The following is a 27,481-nucleotide window of genomic DNA, read 5'->3' as shown; positions in this document are numbered from 1 at the left end:
AGTATTTTGTTGAGGATTTTTGCATCTATATTCATCAGTGATATTGGTCTGTAATTTTCTTTTTTTGTAGTGTCTTTGTCTGGTTTTGGTATCAGGGTGATGGTGGCCTCATAGAATGAGTTTGGGAGTGTTCCTTCCTCTGCAATTTTTTGGAAGAGTTTGAGAAGGATAGGTGTTAGCTCTTCTCTAAATGTTTGGTAGAATTCACCTGTGAAGCCATCTGGTCCTGGACTTTTGTTTGTTGGAAGATTTTTAATCACAGTTTCAATTTCATTACTTGTGATTGGTCTGTTCATATTTTCTGTTTCTTCCTGGTTCAGTCTTGGAAGGTTATACCTTTCTAAAAATTTGTCCATTTCTTCCAGGTTGTCCATTTTATTGGCATAGGGTTGCTTGTAGTAGTCTCTTAGGATGCTTTGTATTTCTGCGGTGTCTGTTGTAACTTCTCCTTTTTCATTTCTGATTTTATTGATTTGAGTCCTCTCCCTCTTTTTCTTGATGAGTCTGGCTAATGGCTTATCAATTTTGTTTATCTTCTCAAAGAACCAACTTTTAGTTTTATTGATCTTTGCTATTGTTTTCTTTGTTTCTATTTCATTTATTTCTGCTCTGATCTTTATGATTTCTTTCCTTCTGCTAACTTTGGGTTTTGTTTGTTCTTCTTTCTCTAGTTTCTTTAGGTGTAAGGTTAGATTGTTTACTTGAGATTTTTCTTGTTTCTTTAGGTAGGCTTGTATAGCTATAAACTTCCCTCTTAGAACTGCTTTTGCTGCATCCCATAGGTTTTGGGTCGTCGTGTTTTCATTGTCATTTGTCTCTAGGTATTTTTTGATTTCCTCTTTGATTTCTTCAGTGATCTCTTGGTTATTTAGTAACGTATTGTTTAGCCTCCATGTGTTTGTCTTTTTTACGTTTTTTCCCTGTAATTCATTTCTAATCTCATAGCGTTGTGGTCAGAAAAGATGCTTGATATGATTTCAATTTTCTTAAATTTACTGAGGCTTGATTTGTGACCCAAGATGTGATCTATCCTGGAGAATGTTCCGTGCGCACTTGAGAAGAACGTGTAATCTGCTGTTTTTGGATGGAATGTCCTATATATATCAATTAAATCTATCTGGTCTATTGTGTCATTTAAAGCTTCTGTTTCCTTATTTATTTTCATTTTGGATGATCTGTCCATTGGTGTAAGTGAGGTGTTAAATTCCCCCACTATGATTGTGTTACTGTCAATTCCCTCTTTTATAGCTGTTAGCAGTTGCCTTATGTATTGAGGTGCTCCTATGTTGGGTGCATATATATTTATAATTGTTATATCTTCTTCTTGGATTGATCCCTTGATCATTATGTAGTGTCCTTCCTTGTCTCTTGTAACATTCTTTATTTTAAAGTCTATTTTATCTGATATGAGTATAGCTACTCCAGCTTTCTTTTGATTTCCATTTGCATGGAATATCTTTTTCCATCCCCTCACTTTCAGTCTGTATGTGTCCCTAGGTCTAAAGTGGGTCTCTTGTAGACAGCATATATATGGGTCTTGTTTTTGTATCCATTCAGCCAGTCTATGTCTTTTGGTTGGGGCATTTAATCCATTCACGTTTAAGGTAATTATCGATATGTATGTTCCTATGACCATTTTCTTAATTGTTTTGGGTTTGTTTTTGTAGGTCCTTTTCTTCTCTTGTGTTTCCCACTTAGAGAAGTTCCTTTAGCATTTGTTGTAGAGCTGGTTTGGTGGTGCTGAATTCTCGTAGCTTTTGCTTGTCTGTAAAGCTTTTGATTTCTCCATCAAATCTAAATGAGATCCTTGCCGGGTAGAGTAATCTTGGTTGTAGGTTCTTCCCTTTCATCACTTTAAGTATATCATGCCACTGCCTTCTGGCTTGCAGAGTTTCTGCTGAGAAATCAGCTGTTAACCTTATGGGAATTCCCTTGTATGTTATTTGTCGTTTTTCCCTTGCTGCTTTCAATAATTTTTCTTTGTCTTTAATTTTTGCCACTTTGATTACTATGTGTCTCGGCGTGTTTCTCCTTGGGTTTATCCTGTATGGGACTCTCTGCCCTTCCTGGACTTGGGTGGCTATTTCCTTTCCCATGTTAGGGAAGTTTTCGACTATAATCTCTTCAAATATTTTCTCTGGTCCTTTCTCTCTCTCTTCACCTTCTGGGACCCCTATAATGCGAATGTTGTTGCGTTTAATGTTGTCCCAGAGGTCTCTTAGGCTGTCTTCATTTCTTTTCATTCTTTTTTCTTTAGTCTGTTCCGCAGCAGTGAATTCCACCATTCTGTCTTCCAGGTCACTTACCCGTTCTTCTGCCTCAGTTATTCTGCTATTGATTCCTTCTAGTGTAGTTTTCATTTCAGTTATTGTATTGGTCATCTCTGTTTGTTTGTTCTTTAATTCTTCTAGGTCTTTGTTAATCATTTCTTGCATCTTCTCAATCTTTGCCTCCATTCTTATTCCGAGGTCCTGGATCATCTTCACTATCATTATTCTGAATTCTTTTTCTAGAAGGTTGCCTATCTCCACTTCATTTAGTTGTTTTTCTGGGGTTTTTTCTTGTTCCTTCATCTGGTACATAGCCCTCTGCCTTTTCATCTTGTCTATCTTTCTGTAACTGTGGTTTTTGGTCCACGGGCTGCAGGATTGTAGTTTTTCTTGCTTCTGCTCTCTGCCCTCTGGTGGTTGAGGCTATCTAAGAGGCTTGATGGGAGGCTCTGGTGGTGGGTAGAGCTGACTGTTGCTGTGGCGGTCAGAGCTCAGTAAAACTTTAATCCACTTGACTGTTGATGGGTGGGGCTGGGTTCCCTCCCTGTTGGTTGTTTTGCCTGAGGCAACCCAACACTGGAGCCTACCTGGGCTCTTTGGTGGGGTTAATGGCAGACTCTGGGAGGGCTCACGCCAAGGAGCACTTCCCAGAACCTCCACTGCCAGAGTCCTTGTCCCCACAGTGAAACAGAGCCACCCCTTGCCTCTGCAGGAGACCCCCCAACACCAGCAGGTAGGTCTGGTTCAGTCTCCCCCAGGGTCACTGCTCCTTCCCCTGGGTCCCGATGCGCACACTACTTTGTGTGTGCCCTCCAAGAGTGGGGTCTCTGTTTCCCCCAGTCCTGTTGACGTCCTGAAATCAATTCCCACTAGGCTTCAAAGTCTGATTCTCTAGGAATCCCTCCTCCCGTTGCCGGACCCCCAGGTTGGGAAGCCTGACGTGGGGCTCAGAACCTTCACTCCAGTGGGTGGACTTCTGTGGTATAAGTGTTCGCCAGTCTGTGAGTCACCCACCCAGCCGTTATGGGATTAGATTTTACTCTGATTTCGCCCCTCCTACCATCTCACTGTGGCTTCTCCTCTGTCCTTGGACGTGGGGTATCCTCCTTGGTGAAGTCCAGGGTCTTCCTGTCAAAGACTGTCCAGCAGCCAGTTGTGATTCTGGTGCTCTCGCAAGAGGGAGTCTATTATGTTGTTTTTATCTTTAAAGTTTATGTGTTAAAGTTTCGACCTCATACAAAAAATATTCTTTTCGATCCACAGAGTCAACCTTATCTTTTTTTTGGACTTTTAAAAACCATTTTCCTTGAGTCTGCGGTCCCCGTCAGACTACCCCATCAGTCCTCCTTTTCTATAAAAATTCCAAGTACAGTCATCAGAACAAAAGAAAGTGTAGATATTTGCCTTTTCCTTTGGAAAAAGCATCTCCATTTCAACCAAAACTCTATCACTGAGATACTGAAGCCAGAACTCCATGTGCCAAAGCCCAGGTGTCATTTTCCTTCTTCTTTCCTCCCTTCAAGGAGAACAGCGGGATGTCGGATGGTTTAGAAGGGTTCTTGCTGCTTCTTTATATGTTTTGTTTCTTCAGAGTTTATACCTTCTCAGCCAGCCTTGAAGGACGTCTGCACAGACACCTGTGTCGTGAACAGTTGTCAGTAAGAATAACACCCTGAATCTGCCAAGAGAAACAGGCGAGGCCTCCTTGCCAGCAAGAGGCCTTCGTCTCCTCCTCCAGTGACAGAGTGTGTATGTGGCCTGGCAGTTCTTGTGGTCGCCACCATCGTCATCTTACACGTGACGCTGGCACCCCTAAACCTCCATTCCTCGTCTGGCTCCGGCATGCCTTCCACCAGCTCTCTGTGGACGCTGGCAGGGAGCTTGGGATGAAAAGCAGCCATTGCTGTTTGGGGGAGGGCCGGACCTCCAGGTGCTCTGTGTGGGTGGAGTAGCCCCTTTACCCGGGACCAGGGCCCCGTGGCCTCTGCTCTGTGAAGACCTGGTACTTGCTCAGCGCTGGGGACAGCCACCCAGATGTTGCCCGCCCAGGCCATTGTCCTCTCCCATCCGGCCACAGCGGCAGACAGCCTGGCATGAGTGGCCGAAAGCTGCAGCCTCACCCAGGCCGTCCTGCAGGTGTGGAGGTGGGGGCGTGGCAGCAGTTGATGAAAACCGGGTTCCGCCCTGCAGGGCAGGACACGTAGTCTCTCGTCTCCCTGACACTGCTGCTCAGAGGAGTGTCACCTTCCCTGACTAGAGACTTTTTTTCTTTTTTTTTTGGCTGCGTTGGGTCTTGGTTGCTGCACACAGGCTTTCTCTAGTTGCGGTGAGCAGGGGCTACTCTTAATCGCGGTGCACGGGCTTCTCATTGTGGTGGCTTCTCTTGTTGCGGAGCACGGGCTCTAGGCACGTGGGCTTCAGTAGTTGCAGCACGCGGGCTCAGTAGCTGCGGCACATTGGCTCTAGGACGTGCAGGCTTCAGTAGTTGCGGCACGTGGGCTCAGTAGTTGTGGCTCGCAGGCTCTAGAGCATAGGCTCAGTAGTTGTGGCGCACTGGCTTAGTTGCTCCACGGCATGTGGGATCTTCCCGGACCAGGGTTCGAACCCATGTCCCCTGAATAGGCAGATGGATTCTTAACCACTGCACCACCAGGGAAGTCCCCTGACTAGAGACTGCTAAAGGTGATATTGAGCCTACTCCGTGCCATGCACACTCTATGTGTGTTAACTTAGTTATTCCTTTCACCAGCTCCACAAGGTTGGCACGAGGATGGTCTCCATTTCATAGACTGGGGAGTGAGGCACAAATTGGCAAAGTCCTTGTGGGGGGTTACACCCAGCTAGCCCCCAGTGAAGCTGGGATAAGACACGAACCCAGGTGGTCAGGCCCCAGAGCCCTCCTCCCATCCTCTGTAAACCCTGGCGCAGTGACCTGGGGAGGACAGGAGGGAAGGCTTCAGGCCTGGCATTGTAGCTGCCAGCCAGGGGTGGGAAAATCCCCCCACAGGGAGGAGAAAGCATGTGTATCAACACAGCTGAGTCTGCAAGAATGAGTGAAAGTCATGTCCGTCTTCCCCTGAAGCCAGTGACCTCTGAGAATCAAGATGGTGCTTCCTTTGGTCACCGCTGTGTCTCCAGGCCCTGGCTTGGTGCGTGGCCTGGACCAGGCAGCCAGGGATGGTCCTTTGTGTACATGAGGGAAGAGAAAGTGTTTCCAGGCAAAAGAGACAGCATGGGCCAGGCCCTGAGGTAAGGATGGCCCTCAGGGAAACAGAACTCAGAAGTCCAGGGCAGGTGAGTCCTGGACTTGGACTGGTCTTGGAATTGCAGGGATGGGGCCTGGGGAAGGAGAGCATTTGAAAAAACCAGATGTGGTGAGGTGAGGCCAGATCTCAGAGGGCTCGTTATCCAGCGTTCAGATACTCATCTCTCACAAATGGTAGCCACGGTGCTAATCAACGAGGGATGTTTTATAACCACGTCGGGAATCTCCTCCTCAGGCCTTTATTCCCCAAGGCCTTCCATCCAGATCTGCTCAGGATTCTGCTGGCTAGACATTCCCACCTTCTGTTTCCGGCCGGCCTCTATCCAGGCTGCCTGAGACTCCCTCTCTGGTCGAAACTCCCAACTCTCCTTCACCTAGGAGAAAGCTCTATTCCCTTTGCCCATCCCTCTCCAAATAATAATAACAATAATAATGAAATGTCAAGTAGCATGGAGTCTCCATGGATCTTCAGAGACTTTAGTTCTTCTGGTTGCAGAACCAAAGCTTTGTGGGACCCTAGGCCTGGGTAGAAAGCAAAAGCTTGCCTGTAGATGTGCTGTGAATGAGGTGAATATGGGTTAATATGTGTATTTTGGGTAGAATAATGGATTGAGATCTTGCTAATATACTCAAAAGGGTGGTCAAGAAAATCCTGTCTTCGGAAGATGCTCTGGCAGTGGCAGGAGAAAGGACAATCAGGTTATCGTTCTTTCAGTGTCCAGCTGGTCAGAATGTAATTCAGAAAGCTCTGCTGCCTTCCAGGGGCTGGAGCCCTCACCTGCACTTCCGTTAATTTCTGTTAACTTCTGTTGACTGAACTGCAGTGGCTTCACTGCTCTGTGGTCGCCAAGGTGGTGTCCTTGGTGCATAACCAGGGACCCTGCATGTGGCTCTCGCAGTGTCCCTTTCCTCCTGACCATTTAGTCAGAGGGTTGGCTCTCAGATGGGGGAGAGCAATCATCTGTCACACTCTGGCCCTGGGCTGAAATTCCCCACTTGGGCCTTGACCTTCTGTATCTGAGACGCACCTGTCCGACTCCATGTCTATAGCTTGTCCTCAGATTGCAGTGTCTTGTTGGAAGGGGAAAAGAGTCCCCTCCTTCCCCACATCCCACAGCAGAGCTCTGGGTAGGAGTTCCTCTCCACTGGGGTCACACGAGCCCATCAGTGGAGCTCCTTGGCTGTCCTCTTCTCCGACCTATCTGAGTCTATCCCTTGTCTTCTCAACTTTAGGCCCGGAGACCGATTATTAATGTTTTTTGACCCTCTCCCCTGCAGTCCCATCTGGAGAGGAATGATGGTCCAGTAGGACTTGTGGCTTGATCACACACAGCAGTGGTCTGCAGGGTGGCACAGTCGGGGACTAAAATGGTCCACCTGTTACCGGGTCCAAGCTCATGCTGCTTGCTGCATGACAGGCCAGTAAATCAAAAGATGAGTTGCTGGGGTAATGGATAGCGACTTTATTCAGAAAGCCAGCAGGTCGAGAAGATGATGCACTCGTGTCCCAAAGAACCAGCTTGCCCAGGTTGGAATTCAGGCTTCTTTTATCCTAAAAGGGGAAGGGGTGTGGTTGGTTGTTGCAGACTTCTTGCTGTCGGAATCCTTCATTCTTGCAGCTGTCCCCATAGGTCTGGTCACAATGTTCCTATAAACCTCCAACAAGACAAATGTTGTTATGACCCAGCAATCCCACTCCTGGGCATATACCCAGAGAAAACCATAATTCAAAAAGACACATGCACCCCAATGTTCACTGCAGCACTATTTACAATAGCCAGGTCATAGAAGCAACCTAAATGCCCATTGACAGACGAATGGATAAAGAAGATGTGGTACACATATACAATGGAATATTACTCAGCCATAAAAAGGAACGAAATTGGGTCATTTGTAGAGACGTGGATGGATCTAGAGACTGTCATACAGAGTGAAGTAAGTCAGAAAGAGAAAAACAAATATCGTATATTAACACATGTATGTGGAACCTAGAAAAATGGTACAGATGAACCGGTTTGCAGGGCAGAAATAGAGACACAGATGTAGAGAACAAACGTATGGACACCAAGGGAGGAAAGTGGCGGGGCGGGGCGGGGGGGTGGTGGTGTGATGAATTGGGAGATTGGGATTGACATGTATACACTAATATATATAAAATAGATAATAATAAGAACCTGCTATATAAAAAAATAAAATTCAAAACATAATGCAATTAATGGATTTGGGAAAAAAAGACAAATGTTATTTTCTGTTCTGTAACTTTTTATCTCTTAGGAGTGGAAAAGTTATACCTTTAAAGGTCAGAGCCTTGAGAATGGGGTATCCTGTGTATTGTAGGCTGTAGGCAACATTCTTTCAGTGACTAACTTGCAGGAAAAGCAATAGGATACAAAGGTTAAAGAAAAAGGGACAGATCCAATATGGAGTCAGATTTGATCTTCCCTGTGACACACCTGCCCACGCAGCCCTCCGCTGTCCCCAAGCCCTTAGTACCCACACAACACCACGACTCCTCTTCTTGTGTCACCAGAGAAAACCCAGTTTCCTTTCGCTGGAGGCAGAGAGACCCGGGCAGTAGCCACACCTCAGTCTGCTTTCCAAAGATCCTCCAGTGAAACACTGGCCGTACTCATGACCTCATCAAGTGCACACTTGCAGCGGGTCAAGCTTTGAAGAATGCGAGGCTGTTTCCATTCATTTTTTTTTAATATTTATTCATTTATTTATTTATTTGCTTGTGCCAGGTCTCATTTGCAGCAGGCGGGCTCCTTAGTTGTGGCTCGCGGGCTCCTTAGTTGTGGCATGCACGTGGGATCTAGTTCCCTAACCTGGGATCGAACCCGGGCCCCCTGCATTGGGAGCACGGAGCCTTATCCACTGCGCCACCAGGGAAGTCCCTTCAGTTCTTATATTACATTGCATTGCCATGTGAATTTGTTTATAATAGGGCCACGCATTTAGTCACTTTCATCTGGGTTTTATCAGTTCTGACTGTATTCAGCAGCCAAGAACCTCAAGGACATGCCTGTGTGTGTCCTTCTGAACTCAGGAGACTCATAATAAAGGCAGAGGTGAAATAACTTGCCAGAGGTCATGGAGCAAAACTGGGACCAAGTCATTCTCTCTGAATCAGACTTCTGCTGTCTAATACTTGGTATCTCCTTTCTTTCCATTAGCATCTTTATTTTAATATGATGTCACTTAGAGACAAAGTAAAGGTAATAAGCTTGAGATAAATCTGACAGAGGGAAAAATCATAGTAAAAATGGACAATATACCTTTATAACTTTTTTTAAAGGTTATAGGCAGAGGCCCTTCATGCACTTTTTTTTTTTTAACATCTTTATTGGAGTATAATTGCTTTACAATGGTGTGTTAGTTGCTGCTGTATAACAAAGTGAATCAGCTATACATATACATATATCCCCGTATCTCCTCCCTCTTGACCCTCATGCACTCTTATTATAATGTATGAAATATACACTCTAATAACGTATTATATCTGGTGTGTCCATGGTACAGGTTAGGTGTGAGCAGCAGATGGATGGATATTTTTAACAACTTTTAATTAGAAATCCTTTCTATCTGTGTAGTTATTTACTGTGGGGTTGACTTTCTTGAGGCCACTGTGAATGTGTTGCATTTATTCGTCTCCTGGATGTGACAGCTTCATAATGATTGCGACTCTGGTATCCTGTGACTTTCTGGTACTTAGGAGAGTCCTTGGGTCCTCATTTATCTGCAGAGGAAACTGAAGTGGAGAGAGGGATGTGACACATTGAGGTGACCCAAACAGCAGAAGCCCCAACAGTGAGTTTCCCTGGGAACTTGTAGTCATGTCTCTGGAATTTCCTTCCGAGCCACAGAATGGCCTGGGTCAGAGGGCAGATTGTGAGGTGCTGCTGTCATACTTCTGGCATCCTCGGGATGCTCCGTGGCTTCATGGACCGTGCTCACAGGACGTGCTCTAAGACTTACATCTCTAGGTTTGGGCCTTGGCTTGGACACTTCAGAAATCGGAATTTTCTCTTTGATGATAACGTTTTAAAGGGTCGGATTTCGGGTTGTTTGGGGGAGGACTGACAGTTCTCCAAAGTGTGCTTTGGAAATGTGAATTCTTCGTTTTGTGCAATTCCAGTGAGTCTTTAATATTTCTTATTTTATTGTCCCATGAAGTGTTGTCTCTAAAATGAATCTGAATCACAACTTGGTAACTAGTGCAGAGCTGTAAACAAGTAGGCACGTGGTAACGTTTCTCTCCTCCCCCTCCCTACCCTCACCCCAGCCCCCAGTGTCTTAGTGATAACAGTTCCAGTATAAATGAGTCTCAGGAAATATTATGGCAACATGTGTTAATTGAATGTATTTTAGTTTTTAGTTTTTGAAATCGTATGTTTTTCTAAGTTTATTATCTGTTAACCCTGTTGTCATTTGCACAATTGCATTAGTTTTCTCTGAAATTATTATGAACAGGGGAACTAGGGTTCTTTCTTCAGAGTACTTCCTCCGCATGTATATACCATAGTAGATGATACATTTGACAAGGGGCAAGAAAAAGGGGAGAGTGGACATCCAAGAAGTGACTCAAAGAGGGAGAGAGAGGAGGGGGTGATGGGTAGAGAAAGAGGTGATAACAAGAGGCATATTGAAATGGGGTTTACTTAGTTTTGAATTTGAAGAGAAAACATTCCTAATAAGACATATTTTCACGCGCTGAACCCTGTACCCCTCCATGTAAAGCTCTTCAGAATCGCCCTTTGCGGGAGTTTGTTGTTGCTGGTTAGGTGGTTATTTGTTTTTCGATAATGCCCTGCAGAGGGGCCTCCTCTGTCATGTTTGGACAGAACCCCCTTCCGCCATCAGGAGTGTGTCAGGCTCCGGTAGATGGAGGCCCTCAAGCACAGGTATTTATAATCCCCGCCTTTTGGATCCTGTGCTCCCTGAACCCCTTCTGGGAAGCACAGTCTGTCTCCCATGAATTCCTCCCGCAGGGAGAGAAGGTGTGAGACTTTCGGTCTTGAGATTTCTCACATCTGTGGACAATCATAATTCTCATTTGTAAATTAATTAGTTTGATTTGAGATGTTAAGATATAGGCAATCTAAGAAGAATTTGCTGAGAAGGAAGCTTCTCGAGCTCCATTTCCTATGGCTGACCTCAAAGTGTCCTTCATTTTTCTAGATTAAGTTTCTTTTTTTACATTTTTTTTTTTAAATTTATTTATGGCTGTGTTGGGTCTTCGTTTCTGTGCGAGGGCTTTCTCCAGTTGCGGCAAGCGGGGGCCACTCTTCATCACGGTGCGCGGGCCTCTCACTATCGCGGCCTCTCTTGTTGCGGAGCACAGGCTCCAGACGCGCAGGCTCAGTAATTGTGGCTCACGGGCCCAGCTGCTCCGCGGCACGTGGGATCTTCCCAGCAGGGCTCGAACCCGTGTCCCCTGCATTGGCAGGCAGATTCTCAACCACTGCACCACCAGGGAAGCCCTCTCTTTTTACATTTTTTAACTGAAAAAGAAAAAAGATGTGAAGTCATATTTGGGTAGGGGTGGGGATAGGGGACCACCCATAAGCCTATCAACCTAGCACATCAACTGTCTTATTTTTGCCTCTTCATTCCTGTACATGTTCACGACAATTTTATTGGCTGCCTTTATAGTACACGTCTCATATTCTACTATGTTCACTTAAGCTCGTGTTACAAATGCATTTCCATGTTTATATGTAGTTTTCGTGATTCGGTGTGTGTCTTAACAGCGAAGTTGGATAAGTGGGGTGGACACCTCACTTTCAAAATAACACTTTTCTGTGTATCCTTTGGGGTCACAGTGCACTTGGCGGGCTTCTGCTTGGTATGGAATTGTACCGTAACAAGTCGATTTATGGCTGGAGCGGTAGCCAGCTGACATCTGCAAGAAGCCTTGTTCTCCAAAAGCATTTCCTTTGAGGGTAATGCCAGCCCTCCAGTTGTGCCTGAGCAGCTGAAAACAAGAACAAGGAAAGCAATATTTGTTTACAATTGTTAGTATTCAGAAGAAAATTTCACTACGCCCAGGAAGCCAGACGAAGCTGCAGATGTCCAGTCGCTCTTTCTCCGCACACACCCAGGATGGCAAACTTCTTCCGAACTGATGACGAGAACAGGCTGCTCCGATCTCCCATCCGTGCAGAATAGACAGGTCTCCCTTTTGAGAAGAAAAGCCACAGCTGTGCTGTCAAAAGAAAGTTGTGCTTTCAAAGACGTGATGATTCAAGGTTGAGTTTCGGTTTAGACTCACTTCTCTGTGCTGACTTTTCTCGGGGACATTTTGCCTTCCAAAAGGGAGGCAGCTTGTAAATTTCCTATTAGAATAGGGAGTGTGCTTATAAATTCCTCAGGGCTTAGTAGTGAGATTTTGTTGAAGAGGAGAATGAAGTTGGAAGCTCCTTGGGTAGATCTTAACATCTGGATGCATAGCTACTTCTTTAAACTGCTGAGCAGATAAGGTGAGATTAAGGGAATGGGAATTGTATGTTTCAGATGAAAATGAGAATCTCACGATACACTTTTAGGTATGGGTATGAACTTGGGGTCATGTCACACTTTGCATGCTTGGAAATATTTTGAGAAAATGATAGGCTACCTCTTCTTTATGACTGTGATTAGAACTTTATTTGATACAGTAATGTCTTCGGTACCAATTTTCCTTGGTTTTTATACAGCTTATTAGGACGTGAATAAGTAACTCAAGAACGTGTTTATACCCTTAACTTTTTACAGTAAAAGGAAGTTCAAAACTTTGTGCTTTAAATATGCACAGGACAAGCAGAATTGCTCTCTAAAAATTCCTTAAAATTGTCCCCACACTTCAGAGAGTTTTCTCAAATTGTTAATAAATGTTTTTGAAGGAATTCCAAAATAATATGCCAGATGGTTGTAGCACTCTCCTTTCTAGAACTCCCTCTCTGTTGATCTTGAGTTCTTCCTAATGAGAACTCAAGTGCTGAATATCTAAAATGCTATCCAAAGTACCTGTGCAGTTGCTGTCAGCTGCCCTATTGAAACTTGAACATTTTGGGTGCACTTTTCTTTTTTTTTTTTTTTCTTTTTTTGTCTGCATTGGGTCTTCGTTGCTGCGCGTGGGCTTTCTCTAGTTGCGGTGAGCGGGGGCTATTCGTCGATGCGGTGCACGGGCTTCTCATTGCGGGGGCTTCTCTTGTTGTGGAGCACGGGCTCTAGGCGCTCAGGCTTCAGTAGTTGTGGCATGTGGGCTGCAGTAGTTGTGGCTCGCAGGCTCTAGAGCGCAGGCTCAGTAGTTGTGGCGCATGGGCTTAGTTGCTCCGCGGCATGTGGGATTTTCCTGGACCAGGGCTCGACCCGTGTCCCCTGCATTGGCAGACGGATTCTTAACCACTGCGCCACCAGGGAAGCCCTGGGTGCACTTTTTTGCTAAAAGAATAATTTATACATTTTGGTATGGAAGCATGTATTTTAGTGTAATTTTAAATTATAGTAGTTTTCTTTGAACTTAGAGGGGTGAATGATTGAGATGAAGCTGATGGATTTTTTTTTTCCAGCAAAGTTTTTTATTTACTTTGTAAAAGTTGTTTTCTTTTTTTAAATTGAGATATAGTTAACTTATAAGATTATATTAAGGCATGCAACATAATGATTCGATATCTGTATATATTGTGAAGTGATCACCACAGTAAGTCTAGCTAACATCTGTCCCCATATATGTCACAAAATTTTTTTCTTGTGATGAGAACTTTTAATATCTGCTGTCTTAGCAACTCTCAAATATACAACACAGTATTATTCATTATAGTTAGCATGCTGTACAATACATTCCCAAGTCTTATTTATTTTAACTGGAAGCTTGTACTTTTTGACCGTCTTCCCCAGTTCACACCCCCCCCATGTCCATCCCCTGTCTTTGGAAACCACCAGTGTGTTCTCTGTATCTAGGGGCTCATGGTTTTTTGGTTTTGTTTGTTTGTTTGTTTGTTTTAGATTCCACGTATAAGTGAGATCATACAGTATTTGTCTTCTTCTGTCTGACTTATTTCACTTAGCATAATGCCCTCCAAGTCCATCCATGTTGTCACCAATAGCAAGATTTCCTCTATTTTACGGCTGAATCATATCCTTATGAATCACTGTGAGTGACAATATATATGACTTGATGGAAGCGTGAACAATAATATGACTTCGATGCCTTCTTCAGGGGAAGGAGAAAGAATTCTCTCGTAGGAGTACGCCGCAGCTTTGCACGTGCCGATGATCAGGGAATGAGCCGGGTTGGGCAAGAAGAGAAGAAGCCACCTTCTGCGTGTTTCCTGGAGGAGGCGCTTCCAGGAAGGGACTCTGATGCCCATGTAGTGAGGCAGGGCCGGAATCAGCCCATGTGCATCCTTCCTTTGGATCTGCATGAAGTGGCTGGTAGCTGGGGAAGAAGAAGGTGGCTTCAGTGGGGGCTACAGTCAGATAAAAATCCAAGGACCAAAAGGAGTCCTTGGGTCTTCTGGCCCTGGCAGCTGTACTGGGGCAGCTCAGGAGCACCAGCTGTTATATTTTCAGGAATTTTGTGCTCCGCTTGTAAAACGTAGGCATTATTAACACTGAATTATATAAACTTACAGTTAAATAAATTATATTAAAAACAAGGGTAATGAATACTATAATAACCACATAAATCCATCCGCTTCCTAATTATTTTACTGTCCTTTGCTAGCATCTACACTCTTGAGGTGTGTGTATTGGTTTTTGTTTTGTTTTGTTTTGTTTTGAACTTACTAGATTACTGGTTTATTCTAAAAGGACAAAACTCAGGAACAGCCAGGTAGAAGAGATGCACAGGGAAGGTACGGGGAAGGGGCATGCCCTCTCCCAGCGGCATTCTATCTGCAGGTGGTGTGTGTTATATCTGTCTGTTAGAAACACTCAGTGTTGTCCTGACAGTAGCTTGAAATCAGAGATGGTGACGATACTTGGAGCGGCAGGACACTTTTTGGTTAGAGTGGTGTCCAGCTGTGACATCTACCAGAAGGCTTGCTCTTCAGAGGATTTCCTTTGAGGGTGATGCCAGGGCCCCAGCAAATGCTACAAAGTAAAACTCTCTCCTTCCAGAAAAAGCCAACTGTTAAACATTCACCAGCACCCCCACTGGGCCTGCCCACTCGCTTTTGTATCTGAGATTGGGGTGCAGAGATGAACAGAGGCTTGTTCAAAGTCCTGCAGCCAATAATCGGCAGGGCTAAGATTTGACTTGGGTCTTCCAGTTCCTGCCAAGATGCTCTTTCTATTACACAGATATGTTAGTGGTGAAAGGCACAAGGGTCAGGGGTCAAGTTCAGCTGTGAGCACTTATCTCCAGGGTTCCTGTAACATAAGTGAAAGCTCTGTACGGAGTAGAGTCATAAATGAGGAGAGGGGATGAGTAACACAGAAATCAAATGCCGTTGCCAGTGGGGTGGGTCGTCTGCTCCCTGCGATCAGTTAGGGGGATAAGTCGAGAGGTGCAGAGACCAGATACTGAACTGTGTCCCTAATGCATGGTGATAAAATTATTGAACGGAAGAATGACTCAAGAATGAAGAACATTTATCACCACCTGATATTATGTTATATACGCATTTGCTAATTTATTGTACATCTCCCCCGTAAGAATGTAAGCTCCATGAGGGCAGGGACCTAGTCTTGTGTGCTGCTGTACACCCAGCTCTCAGAATAGTGCTTGGCACACAGAAAATGCTCAATAAATATTGTTGAATGAATGAATGACCCATTCCTGGCCCATCTTGGCCTCATATGGCTCCAACTCCCAGGAGAAGTTTTGCCCAGAGGAACGTGCCTGGTGACATCCAGCACTGGAGACCCTCTAACCTGTGAAAGGTCGCTAGACTCTTGGTGACCATCATTTGTCTTTTTTCTTAGATGACGGAAGGCCGTCGATGTCAAGTACATCTTCTTGATGACCGGAAGCTGGAACTCCTAGTACAGGTAAATGACTTTCGACCAACTTTCTAAGTTTCTTCTGTGACTGATATAGTTCAGACTTTGATTCAGCTGAAGGGTGGGTGAGAATATAAACTATTTTAAAACCTCTATTAAAATCTACGAGTGAGGACTGGGGCACACCGTGGTATTCGTGTGTGTGTGTGAGTGCTATTTTTGTTCATTCTGTTTCTTTGTGCACCACGCCTAAGGCATTCGAGGCCAGATGTAGATCTAACCTATTGTTACAAATCTCTAGAAGAGGAAATTCCACAACTGCCATTAACTAATCTTTCTACATGGAAGGAGTTAACTATAATATAACCTAGAGAACTCTTGCTACAATTAAGACTGCTTTTGTCATCTTCCTGGCTCAGAGGGGATAGAAAACAGTTTGTTGTTTTCAAGTTACGCCTTCATAGATGTGAAGAAAGAAAAACGATCCCTTGGCTCTGTCTTCCCTCTAAGGGCTCAGTAACCCCCGACCCCCTCCCATAGGTCATCACTGTCATTGCCGTTGACCATCTATATGTCAGTTAACACACAGGAAATCAATCCATTTATCCCCAAACTAAGAACCTATCAGTGGCAGAGAAGTCAGAGCAGGAATTGGAATCATAGACCCTGGTTTTGTTCAGCTTCAAAAAATATCTATCATTGTTTTCCTCAAAGCCCCAAAGAATGAAGTTTCCAAACTTGATTTAAAGAACTTAATTCTAAATCTGTTGCTTGCTTCCAGCTTTTCTAACTCTATTTGCTTGATATTCTCCAATGTCTATAAAATTCTCAGGGCAGTGCTCCTTATCCCCCCTCATATTTTGCCCTGAAGAAGCTACAGTACATCAGGAGGTTGAAATGACGCCCAGACACTCAGATCTCTTACTTGTACTTGCTGCTGGGATTTGAAAATGTTCAAACTGCTAACTTAAAGAGTGAATAGTTTTAATAAGATTTCAATTATAAAGGTACTACAAATGCAGTGTAGGAAAGAGAGAAACCGTAGGAAGAAGCTCAAAACCATAACATACTAGTTTGACTACTATTCTCACTTTGGCAGATTTCTTTCCAGCTTTTTTCATGTTTGTATTTCTTACATGGTTGTAATCATAATGTGTGACTAATTCTCTATTTTATTTTTTTCGCTTAACGTCTTTCATTAGCCTTTTCCAAGTTACTTAAGTTGTCATCTTTGTTAATAGCTGCATAAATTCCAGAAATGGATATTCCATTAGTATCCAATCGTTTACCCATTTGGGTCCATTGAAGGTTTCTTTACAATTTTTCCACTATTACAAGTAAATGCTGTGATTAATTTATCTACCTGTGTAAGGTTCTTTCACATTTTGGATTACGTCCTTGTTAGACTAGATTCAGAGGATCACATTCGTATTAAGAGTTAAAACCTCCGCTTGGATTTGGAGGGTGGGGCAGTGGACAGGACTGCAAAGTGAGCAAGATCTCTTCAATTAGCAGCGTCACTAACTAACAAAGCACTTGGAGCTTTAAATTGTTAAGAATCATCTTCAGATGCTTAGAGGTGAGTGGTCTGGTGTGTTTTAGATGCTTTTTTTAATACTAACTCTTAAAGGCTTAGAAAGCGGCCACCCTCTTAAATAGGAATTAAGACCTCAAGTGGCAGTGAAATGACAATCCGTTGGCCAGCCTGCCCTGGGAAAGTATGACTGGGGGCATCTGAAGTGGACCCGAGTCACAGAAAAGAGATGTAATTACTGATGTACAGCAGTTTTGAAAAGGTCATCCTCAACCCTTCACCATCAAGAAAATGTTGATTTAGGCTAAACAAGAGAAGTTCATACTCTTCCCATCCCTTTTTAGAACATGCTTCAAATGTTATTCCCTCTTCCTAGAACACTCCTTCCTGTACCCTCACCTCTGTCCCTGGATGGTTTCTGTTAAACTTTCAGTTCACAGCTTACAAGACACTTTCCCCCCCCCCACAAGGCTTTCCCTGGCCTCCCTGCCCCTCCCAGGTCTGGGTCTTACTGTTACCAGACCAGACTTGGGTCTACTCTCCTGCATGCAGTAAAGCTGACTGCTGATACCAAGTTGTGGTGAAGGGAAGTGCAGCATTTATTGCAGGCACCAAGCAAGGAGTTTGGGCAGCTAATATTCAAAAGGCCTGAACTCCCAATGGCTTTCAGGGAACGGTTTTTAAAGACAGGGTGAGGAAGAGGGTTGCGGGGTGTGTGATCAGCTCATGGACATTCTTCTGATTGGTTGGTGGAGAGGTAATCGGGAGTCAACATCATCAACCTTCTGGTTCCAACCAGTCTGGGGTCTGCGTGCTTGTGGTCAGCGTACAGTTAACTTCTTCCACCTGGTGGGGGGCTTAGTGCCTCCAAAACAGCTCAACGGATATGGTTCAGAATATTATCTATGGCCCTTGAGTCCTTGATTTTGTTTAATGGCTAAACGATTATTATTTTCTCTGGCTTGACTGTTTTCCTTTGTTTTTGCATTTTCTCACTTCTCTGATTAAATTTGCTCTTTGGAACTTGGGGAAGGCCTAGGAGGCTAAAGTTCTTCTATAAACAAGAGGCAGGCAGAGGACATGGGGTGTCTGTCCCGGGAAGGCCCCTAGGGTCCTGCTCAGTGACATTAGCTGTCACCCTTCCCCCTGAGGTTTCCCTCTTACTGTCACAACTCATCACAACTCACTGCCATCGCCTGTTTACTTGTCAGCATTTCCCAGAGCCACCAACAATTTGAGGGCTGGGTCTGTGTCATGATCACTGTGGGTCCCCAGCGCCCAGCCCAGTGCCTGGCACATAGGTCACTAAATAAATCCTTGTAGAATGAAAGAATGGGCAAATCCTAAGATACCATGGAATTACCTCCCCAAAGGACCATAGAACCAATTGCTCTGCAGAGAACCAAAGAAAAACAAAAAACAAAAAACAAAACCATGGAAGCAACCTAAATGTCCATCGATGGAGGAATGGATAAAAACAAGATGTGGTGCATATATACAATGGAACACTACTCGACCATAAAAGAGAACAAAATAATGCCATTTGCAGCGACATGGATGGACCTAGAGATTGTCACACTGAGTGAAGTAAGTCAGACAGAGAAAGACAAATACCATATGATATCACTTATATGTGGAATCTAAAAAAATGGTACAAATGAACTTATTTACAAAACAGAAATAGAGTTGCAGATGTAGAAAACAAACGTATGGTTACCAAGGATGAAAGGGAGGTGAGGAGGGATAAATTGGGAGATTGGGATTGACATATACACACTACTATATATAAAATAGGTAACTAATAAGGACCTACTGTAACCAGACAACCACAGAGATTATTTCCTGCACCGGTGCAGACCTGGCCAGTGTGAATGGAAGCATTTCCCTTCTCTGGGTTACAGAGCACCATGGCGATAATCCCAACGTTGAAGGCTTATTATAAAGCCATTTGAGATTACGTAGTGGAATCTGCACATCCAAATTCCTGTTGACCTTGAGTAAATCCCACATTACCTGTACAGGGGAAAGAACAAAGGTCAAGAGTGCACGTACGGGAATTTAATATTCGAAAGGCTTATCCCTAAATCCACAGGCAGGTCCCTGACACCCATGACATTACCATGTAACTCCCTAAGTCCTTAAATTGCACTTAAGGACAGCTGGAACGATGCTATGACACAAGGATGTCATTCAGTAACAAGTCAGGCCTTCAACTTTGGTCATCCATTTGGACTTTGTTCAGCTGCGTCACACTCCCATCCAACCCGGAGACAATGGCATTTGCTCTGTTGCCCAAAACTGTTTCAACCAATTAGAAATGTACTCGAAAAAGCCTGCATCAAAATGAGAGAGGCCACCATCGTGTACGTCTCTCAATCAACCTCTTCTTGATGCTTCTATAACCAGACAAGAGGGTGCCATGCATGTTTTGTATTAAACTGAACTTCTCACATCTGGTCTTCATACAGTTATTCCTTTAAAATGACTTTCTTCACTTTTTTTCTGACCTGAATGCATGTTTAAGGGAGCATTTTGGAAGCAAAGAAAGAGAAATGTGCTTTAGCCTTAGTGAGAGTCATTGCAATAAGATGGAGAAGAATTTCCTGACAGTGAGGGTCGGTTGGTGGAGAACTGGAAGCCATAAATGGGAAGATTCTGGGCCCTTTCTCTTGGGTTTTTTAAAAATAGAGTAGATTTTCGCTAGATTGGAATGCCTGAGGTGTGGTCCTTCCTTATTAGGGTCTCTTGAGGCTTATGATACTCTATGACATCCTGTCCTACAGGAAGAAAGGCCAGTGCAAGCAAAACAGACCTGTTTTTTAAAGCCCTTTCCCAGCACTTTAGATGAGTGGGTATTATGCTCTGTTGGCAGAATTTCTTCCCTTTGATGATAGAGTGAATTAGAGTCCTCTCCATCCCCCAACTCTGCCACAGTGGGAGCTGTGACGTGGGGCAGATCCTAGGATTACCGTGTCTCTCTAACCCCATCTCTAAGTGGCCATTGGCAGCACGTTTATAACTGTCTACTTCATTAAAATAGAGGAACAAAGTGTCCTGTGATTCTGAGGAATGGAACAAACTTCAACAAGTCAGTGTTTTTCAAGAGAATTAAAGATAGTAGCTAGACTATTGTTCTAAGTTACATGGTGTCCCTAATCTTGAGAAAACCAGTGGGACAGAAACATCAGGAGAGATTTAACGCTACACTGCAGAGTACGTTGGAGCCCTTGAAATGTGGCCAGTCCCAGTTAAGATGGGCTGTGAGTGTAAAATACGCACCAGATTTTGAAGCTTCGTATTTTTTTAAATAAAAGGAAAATATCTTATTAATGATTTTTATATCGATGATTCCATGCTGAAATGATAATATTTGGGGTGAGATGAAAGAAAATACATAATTAAAATTAATCTCACCTATTTCTTGTTCCCTGTTTCATGCGGCTACTAAAAACGTTAACATTTCCTGTTGGGCTCCCATGATATTTCTGTTGGACAGCGATCTTTTTTTTTTTTTTTTTTAAATAGATCTTCATTGGAGTATAATTGCTTCACAATACTGTGTTAGTTTCTGTTGTACAAAAAAGTGAATCAGCCATATGCATACATATATCCCCATATCCCTTCCCTCTTGAGTCTCCCTCCCGCCCTCCCTATCCCACCCCTCTAGGTGGTCACAAAGCACCGAGCTGATCTCCCTGTGCTATGCAGCTGCTTCCCACTAGCTGTCTGTTTTACATTTGGTAGTATATATATGTCCATGCCACTCTCTCACTTCGTCCCAGCTTACCCTTCCCCCTCCCCATGTCCTCAAGTCCATTTGCTATGTCTTCGTCTTTATTCCTGCCCTGCCACTAGGTTCATCAGTACCATTTTTGTTTTTTTAGGATTCCATATATATGCATTAGCATACAGTATTTGTTTTTCTCTTTCTGACTTACTTCACTCTGTATGACAGATTCTAGGTCCATCCACCTCACTACAAATAACTCAATTTCGTTTCTTTTTATGGCGAGTAATATTCCATTGTATATATGTGACACATCTTTATCCATTCATCTGTCGATGGACATTTAGGTTGCTTCCATGTCCTGGCTATTGTAAAGAGAGCTGCAATGAGCATTGTGGTACATGACTCTTTTTGAATTATGGTTTTCTCAGGGTATATGCCCAGTAGTGGGATTGCTGGCTCGTATGGTAGTTCTATTTTTAGTTTTTTAAGGAACCTCCATACTGTTCTCCATAGTGGTTGTATCAATTTACATTCCCACCAACAGTGCAGGAGGGTTCCCTTTTCACCACACCCTTTCCAACATTTATTGTTTCTAGATTTTTTGATAATGGCCGTTCTGACCGGTGTGATGTGATACCTCATTGTAGTTGTGAATTGTATTTCTCTAATAATTAGTGATGTTGAGCATCTTTTCATGTGCCTCTTGGCCATCTGTATGTCTTCTTTGGTGAAATTTCTATTTAGCTCTTCCATCTATTTTTTAATTGGATTATTTGTTTTTTTGATATCGAGCTCCATGAGCTGTTTGTATATTTTGGAGATTAATCCTTTGTCCATTGTTTCATTTGCAAATATTTTCTCCCATTCTGAGGGTTGTCTTTTCGTCTTGTTTATGGTTTCCTTTGCTGTGCAAAAGCTTTTAAGTTTCATTAGGTCCTATTTGTTTATTTTTATTTTTATTTTCATTATTCTAGGAGGTGGGTCAAAAAAGATCTTGCTGTGGCTTATGTCAAAGATTGTTTTTCCTATGTTTTCCTCTAAGAGTTTGATAGTGTCTAGTCTTACATTTAGGTCTTTAATCCATTTTGAGTTTATTTTTGTGTATGGTGTTAGGGAGTGTTCTAATTTCATTCTTTTACATGTAGCTGTCCAGTTTTCCCAGCACCACTTACTGAAGAGGCTGTCTTTTCTCCATTGTATGTTCTTGCCTCCTTTGTCGTAAATTAGGTGACCATATGTGCGTGGGTTTATCTCTGGGCTTTCTATCCTGTTCCATTGATTTATATTTCTGTTTTTGTGCCAGTACCTTACTGTCTTGATTACTGTAGCTTTGTAAGTACAGTTTGAAGTTGGGGAGCCTGATTCCTCCAGCTCCATTTTTCTTTCTCAAGATTGCTTTGGCTATTCGGGGTCTTTTGGGTTTCCATACAAATTGTAAAATTTTTTGTTCTAATTCTGTGAAGAATGCCACTGGTAATTTGATAGGGATTGCATTGAATCTGTAGATTGCTTTGGGTAGTATAGTCATTTTCACAATATTGATTCTTCCAATCCAAGAACATGGTCTATTTCTCCATCTGTTTATGTCATCTTTGATTTCTTTCATCAGTGTTTTATAGTTTTCTGAGTACAAGTCTTTCACCTCCTTTGGTAGGTTTATTCCTAGGTATTTTATTCTTTTTGTTGCTATGGTAAATGGGATTGTTTCCTTAATTTCTCTTTCTGATTTTCCATTGTTAGTATATAGGAATGCCAGAGATTTCTGTGCAGTAATTTTGTATCCTGCAGCCTTACCAAATTCACTGTTTAGTTCTAGTAGTTTTCTGGTAGCATCTTTAGGATTTTCTATGTATAGTATAATGCCATCTGCAAACAGTGAAATTTTTACTTCTTCTTTTCCAATTTCTTTCCTTTATTTCTTTTTCTTCTCTGATTGCCATGGCTAGGACTTCCAAAATTATGTTGAATAAGAGTAGCAAGAGTGGACATCCTTGTCTTGTTCCTGATCTTAGTGGAAATATGTTCAGTTTTTCAGCATTGAGTATGATGTTGGCTGTGGGTTTGTCATATATGGCCTTTATTATGTTGAGGTAGTTTCCCTCTATGCCCATTTTCTGGAGAGTGTTTATCATAAATGATTGTTGAACTTTGTTGAAAGCTTTTTCTGCACCTATTGAGATGATCATATGGTTTTTATTCCTTAATTTGTTAATGTGGTGTATCACATTGATTGATTTGCATATATTGAAGAATCCTTGCATCCCTGGGATACATCCCACTTGATCGTGGTGCATGATCCTTTTAATGTGCTGTTGGATTCTGTTTGCTAGTATTTTTTGTTCAGGATTTTTGCATCTATGTTCATCAGTGATATTGGTCTATAATTTTCTTTTTTTGTGATATCTTTTTCTGATTTTGGTATCAGGGTGATGGTGACTTCATAGAATGAATGTGGGAGTGTTCCTCCCTCTGCAGTTTTTTGGAAGAGTTTGAGAAAGATCGGTGTTAGCTCTTCTCTAAATGTTTGATAGTATTCGCCTGTGAAGCCATCTGGTCCTGGACTTTTGTTTGTTGGAAGATTTTTAATTGCAGTTTCAATTTCATTACCTGTGATAGGTCTGTTTCTATTTTCTAATTCTTCCTGGTTCAGTCTTAGAAAAGTGTACGTATCCAAGAATTTTTCCATTTCTTTGTGGTTGTCCATTTTATTGACATATAGTTGTTTGTAGTAGTCTCTTATAATCCTTTGTATTTCTGCGATGTTAGTTGTGATTTCTCCTTTTTCATTTCTAATTTTATTGATTTGCGTCCTCTCCCTTTTTTTCTTGATGAGTCTGGCTAAGGGTTTATCAATTTTGTTTATCTTCTCAAAGAACCAACTTTTAGTTTTATTGATCTTTGCTATTGTTTTCTTTGTTTCTATTTCATTTATATCTGCTCTGATCTTTATGATTTCTTTCCTTCTACTGACTTTGGGTTTTCTTTATTCTTCTTTCTCTAGTTGCTTTAGGTGTAGGGTTAGATTGTTTATTTGAGATATTTCTTGTTTCTTGAGGTGAGATTGAATTGCTATAAACTTCCCTCTTAGAACTGCTTTTGCTGCATCCCATAGGTTTTGGGTCATCGTGTTTTCATTGTCATTTGTTTCTGTGTACTTTTTATTTCTTCTTTGATTTCTTCAGTGATCTCTTGGTTATTTAGTAGCACACTGTTTAGCCTCCACGTATTTGTGTTTTTTACAGGTTTTTTCCTCTAATTGATTTCCAATCTCATAGCATTGTGGTCAGAAAAGATGCTTGATACAATTTCAATTTTCTTAAATTTTCCGAGGCTTGATTTGTGACCCAAGATGTGATCTATCCTGGAGAATGTTCCATGTGCACTTGAGAAGAAAGTGTATTCTGCCACTTTCGGGTGGAATGTTCTATAAATGTCAATTAAAACCATCTGGTCTGTTGTGTCATTTAAAGCTTGTGTTTCCTTATTTATTTTCTGTTTGGATGATCTGTCCATTGGTGTAAGTGGTGTGTTAAATTCCCCTACTATTATTGTGTTACTGTCGATTTCCCCTTTCATGGTTGTTAGCATTTGCCTTATGTATTGAGGTGCTCCTACGTTGCATGTGTAAACATTTATAATTATTGTATCTTCTTGGATTGATCCCTTGATCATTATGTAGTGTCCTTCCTTGTCTCTTGTAACAGTCTTTATTTTAAAGTATGTTTTATCTGATACGAGTATTGCTACTCCAGCTTTCTTTTGATTTCCATTTGCATGGAATATCTTTTTCCATCCCTTCACTTTCAGTCTCTATGTGTTCCTAGGTCTGAAGTGGGTCTCTTGTAGACAGCATATATATGGGTCTTGTTTTTGTATCCATTCCGCCAGTCTGTGTCTTTTGGTTGGGGCATTTAATCCATTTACATTCAAGGTTATTATTGATATGTATGTTCCTATGACCATTTTCTTAATTGTTTTTGGTTTGTTTTTGTGGGTCTTATTCTTCTCTTGTGTTTCCCACCTAGAGAAGTTTCTTTAGCATTTGTTGTAAAGCTGGTTTGGTGGTGCTGAATTCTCTTAGCTTTTGCTTGTCTGTAAAGCTTTTGATTTCTCCATCGAATCTGAGTGAGATCCTTGCTGGCTAGAGTAATGTTGGTTGTAGGTTTTTCTCTTTCATCACTTTAAGTATATCCTGCCGCTCCCTGGGTCATTTCATCTGTTTGAACTCAGTTTCTAATTGATACAGTGAAGATGTACAGATTTGACACATGACGAAGAGTTTCTACAATGTGTCGAAGCCTGAGGGTATCGGGTGTGGAAGAAACTTAGACAGCAGCAGATTAAATAATTCTTGCCTTCTCATCACTTATCTCTGTCTGACAGAGATGCTAGTGATACTGGCTTAAAGGTTAAGTAAGTTAATATGAGCTCTGAATAAAGCAGCACTGAAGGCAAAGTAAATATTCTTACCTATAATGGGCTTAAAAAATACAACCTGGATATGACTTGTTAAGAAAACCTGGAGCTCTGTTAGTGCTACATGGAATAAGTGAACAGCCCTGGGTTCTCTGCATGTGCACACACACACCCACATACACACCCATATACACACACACCCTCTCCCCCCCATCCTCCACTACTTCTGTGGTTTATCACGTTCTTCTGTAAAAATACAAAGGATTGTTCTCTACCAAGGAAGCCAGGAATTCCCCCAGAACACACTTTGCCAAGAAAAGCAATATACAGAGTTGATTTTGTATCTTCTCCACCGAGAAGGGTGGTCTGCTCCACTCGCTGGCCCGTCTGCTGAAGCGTGAGCTGGCTCGGCCATCTGCTTCTGTCTGGTCTGAAGTCACCAGGAGGTGCAGTCTCAGCCAGGGGTGGGAAGCCCTGTGCAGAAGCTGGGAGCAGACCGAGGGCCCGGGGCGTGATGAACCTTCTGTCCGGGACCTCCCAGGCCACCAGCCCACCTCGTAAAACGAGCCAGAGGGGGAGTCAAGCAGCACTGCTTTGGGCTGACCTCAGACGTCACCGTGAGTACCGTCACCATTTATCAAGCTTCTCCCTGCAAAGCTGGGCACTCCCCCAAATGAGCCAAACAGATGTCTTTCCAGCCCCTGGGGGAGGCTGATAACATTTAACATCTTAAAGGCACATGGTGAAGCAAATAGATGTTAAGGTATAGATTAGAGGTGGCGAATATAATGGTACGGAATGGTCACTCTACATGGAATCAAAAACTCATTTAGTGGCTTGGAGAAATAAGAAATAGTCCTTAAAGTATACCCTTGGGAGCCACGAGCAGCTCACGAGTTTCCCCCTTTGGCGAGAAGAGGGAGGGACCTGTACATCCTCCCTTCTGCATCAAGGGCCTTTCTGGAAGAGTTGGTGAACTCTGCTGTGCTTGACAACAAAAGAGAATCCCAGTCTCCCGGCGGGGCTGTGACAGAGGAGTGTCAGGATACGGCAGATTGATGCAATCATCCAGGGGCCCCACCCAGACACGCATCCCAACATACACGCACACACAGGTCCAGGAGCAGGCAGCTCAGCCGGCCACAGGGCGAGGAGGGGAAACCATCTCCCAGGCAGTTGGGGTCCAGGCTCCGGTTGCCTAGCAGTATCTCCTTCTTTGCCCCCCTGCCCTACCTTACCCTCCTTCCATGCCCACCCCTCCGTTTCTGTGCCCCATTCTCCCTTGATGTTAATTTTAACCAGCCTTTAAATGTACTGCTTGGAACGATTTGAAACGGCCAATATTTGGCTGACTTTGTCCTGCTGAAAGGACAGCTTTATGGGGTTGTGTGGAGGACGAGAAAGGAACTTTTAAGAGAGGAAGACAGTGCATCTCCTCCCCTCCCAGGAACGAGCCTCTGGAAAGTTGATATCGCGGCTTGGTTGTGTGTGTGTGTGTTACTGCTGAGTTATTTGTTTCTTTGATCCCTTTACAAACTCGTTTCCACAAACTCTCTAAGGTAGCCCAAGGCAGTGTTGGCAGAAAGGAGCCTTGGGAGACGGGTGGGAACTGTGGCCTGCTGGTTTAGCATCTCTGCTCAAGAGGGATGAGAAAGGTGAGGGATAAAGACGAGCTTAGCGCACAGTGCAGGTCAGCAAAATGTGAATAATTGTGCTTATAGGGGAAAGACACACAAAACACACACGCATGCGTACCCACTGCCCTCACCCTCACCCCACCCCCCAGGGGGTGTGGAGATGGAGAGGGAGCTGGCCATCTGGAAAGGGTGGCTTCACAGGAATCTGGGCGTTAACAAATCTGGGTGTTGTTTTGTTTTTCACCGCTAACTCGCAGATTGATTTTTGGCACATGGCTCATTTCAAGTACGTGCGCGTTTGGTGAATCTCTATTATTCATCTTTCCCTGCGCTATGCAGATCTCAGTGTGCCTCCCTTTGGGGCAGGAGGTCATGTCTAGAGGTGAGAAATGATTATTCGGGCTGTACGACTTTTTACACATCCAGGGGTGGGTGTTCTTAATTCTAAAATGGGCTGCATGTTCTCACGACTTGCTCTCCAGTGACCGCGACAGCCCCCCTTTCTCTGTGCAGTTATACCAAGGGCACCCCGTCCTCCATAATAAGGAGAGGGTGCAGGAGGATTCGGGGGGCAGAGCTGTGCTTTCTGGCAGCCTTTGCTGCAACTCGTCCCATCTGGCCCAGAGATGGACGGAAGGGAGGGAGATGGGGGAAGCGATCCCCTCTCCTGGGAAATACGGTGTGATCCGTATCAGAGGT

The 27,481-nt window shown here is 43.3% G+C and overlaps 1 protein-coding gene across 9 annotated transcripts in view; it reads left to right on the top strand.

Annotated features, from left to right (window-relative positions):
- Positions 1–27,481, top strand: part of FRMD4A (FERM domain containing 4A) — a 474,860-nt gene that overhangs the window by 261,029 nt on the left and 186,350 nt on the right. For 8 of the 9 annotated variants that reach the window (XR_014242614.1, XR_014242615.1, XM_082385295.1 and 5 more), the window contains exon 2: positions 15,448–15,513. Coding sequence is in view for 7 of the 9 variants with exons in the window: in XM_082385295.1 (XP_082241421.1) it covers positions 15,448–15,513 (66 nt within the window). In the remaining 2 variants the exon portion in view is untranslated. Of the gene's footprint in view, positions 1–11,077; positions 12,018–15,447; positions 15,514–27,481 lie in introns of those variants that run through there. The other variant, XM_082385297.1, reaches the window with a different exon arrangement.

The sequence above is a fragment of the Balaenoptera borealis genome (assembly GCF_965194805.1).
Source record: "Balaenoptera borealis genome assembly, chromosome: 3".
Lineage (NCBI taxonomy): Eukaryota > Metazoa > Chordata > Mammalia > Artiodactyla > Balaenopteridae > Balaenoptera > Balaenoptera borealis.
Note: the sequence above shows the minus strand (reverse complement) of the source record. Positions and strands in the feature narration are given on the sequence as shown.